Source organism: Ruditapes philippinarum, unplaced genomic scaffold (genome assembly GCF_026571515.1).
Source record: "Ruditapes philippinarum isolate M1 unplaced genomic scaffold, ASM2657151v2 ctg1459_1_1_1_1, whole genome shotgun sequence".
In the NCBI taxonomy this organism is placed as follows: domain Eukaryota; kingdom Metazoa; phylum Mollusca; class Bivalvia; order Venerida; family Veneridae; genus Ruditapes; species Ruditapes philippinarum.
Genome location: NW_026865326.1, coordinates 308,934 through 315,454, shown reverse-complemented (window position 1 = coordinate 315,454; position 6,521 = coordinate 308,934). Strand labels below are relative to the sequence as shown.

Genomic DNA, 6,521 nt, shown 5'->3' with positions numbered 1-6,521 from the left:
GCTTTCTTGGAGACGGAAGTTGCTGTTTGACCCATGTTAACTGTAACAAGACATGAAAAGTTGTATGCGTGCATTGAATGCAACCCTTCCTTGTTGAACTTTGTTTTCATATCTTGCGTTGACTGATGACAACAGAAACATAATATCAGGTTTTCGCCTCTTTCAAATAACAATGGTTCTGAATATCAGTTGTGCGATGGAATATGTGCCATAAAATAATTGTCTCTGTTCTATGTACCTTGTATGTTGTTTTCTTATTGTTAGTTTGTTAATTATCAAATGTGGTTACAAATTGAAACAACACGCTATCTTTTATTACCATATGCATTCCCGGATGTTTCTTTTCTATATATATTAGAGGATATTCAAATTAAGAACCCATGTCCTATCTAGTAGCTAGAACATGTTCTGTATATAATACAACTGCTAGATATTTAAACATATTGAGCACGTTCATACGATACAAAACATTGTCATTGTGTGGTGATTTTCGCAAAACCGTGTGAAATTCTGAACAACCGAGACACAAGGACCAAATTTTACCAACCGTGAAATCAGTTTTATCAGAAATGAAGCTTTTATTATTGGCTTGCTTCGTCATATTATGTAAGTATTCAACATTTCATAAATGTGTTTTAAAAATAAATTACTTAAAACCAATTTATTTGCAATTACATAATCTAGTTCGAAGTTAATTCATGGAACTTTAAAATTTATATATGTTTCAGCTGTCATTATTCATATGTTTGTTGAACATTTTCACAAAAACGCATGTTTGTTTGAAATGGACACTTGTTAATTCTTTGATAACTTTGATAAGGTGTATTCTGAAATAACCTATAAATGACGCTTACGAATTGATAGTTCTTCTTCGAAGGAGATCATGGGCACCAATAATAATGACTGACTTGATATGTTTTGTCTTTCTTCATCTACTTTAACAGCTAAATCACATAACATGACATTTACAATAAAGATAAAATAATTATTCACTTTAATATAGCTCCACCCCTTATTCACGAAACAATATTTATTTTCTGTAGTATTAAAAGTCTTATTACTCCGTAAAATGTTTTATTATTATAGGTGTTTCGTTGATGGATGCAAGGGTTACAGATTGCTTTGGTAAAGAACGTGGATCACGTTGTAGCTGTGGCTTTGGAATGTCTGGAACTTGTCAACACAATAACTTTTGTTTATGTGATATGGTTCGAAGGTATAATTTTCTTATATTTTCATTCTAAGGTATGCGTATTTTTGCTGTAGGTGTCTATATGTATTGCATTACATGTGTGCATGTGTTCCGTGATACAATTACTCATTTTTATTGCATAACTAATGATTATGTGTATTGTATTACAAATATTCATATGTATTGCATTACATGTGATCATGTGTAGTAATTGCATGTGCTAAACGGTATTTATTACATTTATTTATGTGCTTTACAATAAAGATGTTCATATTTGTTTTAAAGGTTCTTATGTGTAGTGTATTGCACGAGCTCATCTTATCTTATTACATGTGTCCATTGTGATAGATGTGTTCATGTATTGTATTATAGATTATTAAGTGTATAACACTACAGGGGTTCATATGTATTGCATTAATAGTACCCATGTGTATTGTATTACATGTTTTCGTGTCTAAGCAACGTTTAAAAAGACCGTTTATTCATTTTGTTTCTTTACAACCTTCAATGTTATTTTACCAAAATACTTGCACTGAATGAATTCTTTTGAATGTGTCTATTATTCTGAAATTAATCAATTATTAAAATTTTTATACCTTAGAGGGATATAAAAAAAACACTTAAATTGCATTAGTGTAATAAATGAGTAAAAAAAGAATAAATAAATGAATGGCTGTTCTCCTACATGAATCAAGAAAAAACAGCACTGTTATTTATCAATACAGTTTTCAAATCCCCGTTAAAATTGTACTCAATTTAATGGGTTAGATAGAAAAAATAAAAATTCCAAAACATGCGATAAGTACATGTAATTAGAATATATAATTTCTTTGATAGTTAAAAGTTAATGCTGTGACTACAAAAAAATCATAGAACTGCAAGGTGTTCACATTTATAAAAAATACTTTAGTTCATTTTTTATTTATCTGGAATCGGACAACATACGTGTACCGATGCATACTTCTTAGCAGTCACTGCTTGCTTGTTCTTTTGTTTTGTTTTGTTTTTTTTCTAAAAAAAAAACATATCTCGAATTAATAATGTATTGTGCATATATGTTACACAAATCGAAGTATTAATTTCTATTTATCATAATTATATAAGATCTACGAGTTATAAGATTTGACCTTAATGGTACTTATACTCTTACTTTATAACATTCTAAGAATAAACATATACTATTAAGATTGGCGGCCTAGAAGTGTGCATTAGTTTATTCCGTCATATGTTATTAGTCAAATTAAGTGCCATACAATGCTTTTTCGAGGAATTACACAAATTTGTCACAGTGAAATATTTAATTCAAACATTTTCTTTTAGGAAACGAGGTGTCATTTCAGTTAGAACTACGTGATATGAAACTTTGATTTAGTGCTGGACATGGTTCATCTTATCTCTCTAAATAATCAGGTATGTACTCTTCGTGATAACATGGCATGCCCATAATTCTCATAGAGACAATAGGAAACAGCAGTTTAGAAACGAACAACATTTTCTATACTTCAACGAATCATTTGCAAGACTCAACGAAAACTTTTGTCAATAGGTATATAATACTTAACAGTTAGGATATTAATGATTTGATTTGTTTTATTGTAATTATATTGACTCTATACTTGGTAAATGAAGTTCAAAGTTGCCCTTCGGTCCATCATTTTAACTATATACATACACTTATGTCAGTGCTAAACAGTTAAATCATACCCTTTTACTGAATAGTTCTAAGATTAGAGCAAAGACGACGTTTTCTAACATTGATATCACATATATGTACTGGGGAATATATTTATCCCTTCTTTATGTTGTTGCAGTTCAAGTGTTCACAAGGATCAACCTCACAAAGTTTTCAACCTATCGTTTTGTTTTGTAAATGTCCAATAAATTATGCTGAGAATTTAACAATTGTTGTTGGTTTTTTTTATTTTATTAACATTTATATCGTCCTAAAACTGTTTAAATTGTTGATAGATGGGCATTTATTCAGATATTCTGACAAAAAGAACCACAATTTACTTGGAGAAAAATCGTTCACATACTGAAGCTGTAGCTGTTTAGACACCAAGTGGAGACAAAACGGTAAAATTGGTGCGGTTTTAATGATTTCGTTCTGAGACTGCATCGTTTAACCACGCCTTTTACAAGCATCGGCGTAATCAATAAAAGAAATACTGTTTACCAAAGACCGCTATACATATTTATATTCGCTAAGAATGACAATTGCGTGTCGTTTTTTGGGTCATAACTTTTAAACACTAGTAAAACTAAAGTTGCGTTATGTGAAGATAAATTATAATCAAAATGTTAATTGGTTATATGTATATTAATCTTTTAGTGGAACTAATAAGGATTACGTTAAATACTACTCAACTACTAAGCACCATAAGTTGATTTTTTATCATCACAAGTATAAAACATATTTCTCTCCAATTTTTGAAAATTCTGATTCAGCAATGTTTTCAGATAGTCCCCTGACATGAATCCGTGTTGACTAACCCGTTACAACTCGTTTAGGTAACATGGAACGCATGCACCCTAATATTTTCATGTTTTGATGGAGTCTTTTGTTTTACTCGATATGGCGAATGCTAACATAAGAAGCAGAGTTATGATGGGCTGTAGGGATGGTGCAGCAGGGGGCCAGGTTGGTTCAACGCTTGGTGTACAATACACCGTCATCACCAGAGCCTGGGAGAGATACCGGCTACATGGTACACCCGCCAGGAGTCGGCTGGAGGTCGGCAAATGATCTGTTTTTGGTCGTTCAGGCATGTCGTACATGTTGTTGATAGCACGCTGTAAGTTCTGAAATCTTTAAAGAGGGGGTCATCCTCTTCCCTTGCACAAAATCACTTTAAAACTCATTTATACGGTTAAATTCGTCCTTCAGCTGAATTGTTAAACAGAAAATCAACATTTAAAACCTTTCGCACGGCGTTTATAAAATTATCCCCAAAAATATTACACTCAAACATATGGTGCTTAGTAAAAGATGAGTACACTTGTAGTAAATTATGATAAGACATGTGGTTATGCAACACATCACATAACGTAAATAAACTCCTCTATATTACATTTGTGTGGAAAGGTGTGTTTTAATATGTGTAAATAAGTATGAAATTGCATTTTGGTAATTCATTACAAATGTTCAAAATGAAATGCCAATTAGACATTGAAATAAGCGTCCCTTTAATTTTTTTTTTAATAGCATAGCATAAGTATAATAAATAATTCAATTTTAATACAAATTATTTTTATGAATGCAAAGATTAATGAAATTTCTATAAACTATAATTTTGGACTTGTAAATACATATATAGAATACACTAATTGGCAGTAAAGTTTATTTTCCTGTGTATAGCCTATTTTTAATACGTATAATACTACCTTTGAAAAAGTCATAATAAATACCCTATATATAGATTGAAACTTTTAACTTGACATTATAATAATTTAAATCGAAAGGTTAAATAATTCCGTACGCTATTTATTGGATAGTACAATAGTTAAACGTTGCGTATTATACTTTATAAAGCAAAATAGATTACTAGTATTATAAACATTATTTCCCATGATATATTACTTAAAGAAATATTTTGATAACATTTATCGGTGAGTTTTTGAGCTTTCAAAATAATGATTATAAATTTATAAGTGATCTATTTTATTATATTAAATATATTGCCTATGAAAACATATCATAAAAATGTGTATTACCTGTTAAATAAGACTATTAACTTACTAATTTTTTTTTGCATTGATACAATACTTAAAACTGCATTTAAAAATCGCGCAATTGTTGTTTCTTTATTAATGTGAAGATACTATCTGATGAATTTATCTGATATCTAGAATGATAATTCGCAAAGAATAAAAATTGTTAGGTAATATTTACTGACTTTGCCATTAGAAATCTTAATTGTATTAAAATGTATTTACTTTCTGTGTATATCTGTGTACATGTATATGTTTATTAAGTATTATGTTTAAATAAAGGTCTACTGTATTGAGATTTAAGATTAAACGATGACGAGTCAACTATATAAAAGTAATGGTATATACACCAGTTATACCAGCACTACTGGCAGAGATTGTAGAACAATGGAACCAGAAACATTGTGTTTCTGTCAACATGGGTAATAATACTTCGGATCTGTATTTTTGAATTCTGAAACAATCTGGTTTTTTTATCTACTCATTATTTTTAACATTTCTATTGAGTTCAGATATGTCTTTCGTAGTTTAAATCATTACCTCTAATTATGCTTTTTAGACTTGCCGAAGAAATGATTCGAGACTGAATATGCATTCTTTCATTTTCAAAATAACATTTTATTGCTTTAATTGTCACGAAAGGGAAGTTTACGCTACAACATATTTTACGTTATATATACTAACTTTCCGTCGTTTCATCAATTGTATCTATATTATATGTAGTTACAAGAACCACAAGGTTAATTTTGAGGAGGTCCCTAAAGAACGCCCAATAAAGTTACCATGCCGGGTCTCTGGTTGTAAATGTGCCAGCTTTCACTTCGTACCTCCTCTCAACTGCTGCTCGCCAATACGCTGTCATTGTAAACACACTCCCGACGAACATTCAGAATTCGGAAAATATATTTGTAAAAGAGGTAATGAATATTTTTACGTGTTGTTGAAAAGGTTAACGGCATTTCAGTATAAATTAAAGCTAACCGTTGCATACTTCAATGAAGTTAAGACTGGCGTGGCGCTATACTGGTGACAAAGGCTTATCACTTTCGGTTGGTAAGTCTATATACAGTGCATATTATATATGTGTATAACTCAAATGTATATTCCAATCGGCTTAGCCCTTTCTGTAGGAACTTTAATTTTATAATAACAATGCAATTGCAAAGAAAATGTCTGAGAATTACAGGAACTTCCATAACAGATGGATGTTTATCGATCACTTTATGTATATACTGTATATATAACTTATACTTTTATTGGATAATTTAAATAAAATAAAATAATAGAAATTACGATAAAATGATTTATATCCCAATGGCTAAAATGTTATCATTTGTCAAGTGTTATAAGTTGATCCATCTCTTTCAGCTGGATGTACTAGCTGTACTGGATTTTCTAGCTCATTCATTTGCGGATGTGGTGTACCCGTTAATAACCATAAAATGACTATTGAAACAGGTGATGAGCGTGAAACAAGGCGTGGAGGAAATGGCCAATAGTGACGTGTTGTTTCTTAACAGTGCGATGTACAATGTGGTCATTACTGCTAGTGTTCTTTTCTCGTGGTGTCGATATTGTTGTGCTTGTTTTTGTATAGTTTTACACTTAATTTATTATT

The 6,521-nt window shown here is 30.6% G+C and overlaps 1 protein-coding gene and 1 long non-coding RNA gene across 2 annotated transcripts; both read left to right on the top strand.

Annotated features, from left to right (window-relative positions):
• The first annotated feature begins 339 nt into the window (after window positions 1-339).
• Window positions 340-3,094, top strand: LOC132728637 (uncharacterized). The gene is made up of 4 exons (XR_009625510.1): window positions 340-606; window positions 1,087-1,216; window positions 2,513-2,602; window positions 3,004-3,094. It is a non-coding gene; the product is annotated as an uncharacterized LOC132728637 (long non-coding RNA).
• Window positions 3,095-5,193: 2,099 nt separating this feature from the next.
• On the top strand, window positions 5,194-6,521 carry LOC132728653 (protein FAM221A-like). The gene is made up of 3 exons (XM_060714333.1): window positions 5,194-5,325; window positions 5,627-5,820; window positions 6,272-6,521. The coding sequence occupies exons 1-3, from the start codon at window positions 5,216-5,218 to the stop codon at window positions 6,400-6,402; spliced, it is 435 nt and encodes a 144-aa protein (XP_060570316.1). The 5' UTR covers window positions 5,194-5,215; the 3' UTR covers window positions 6,403-6,521.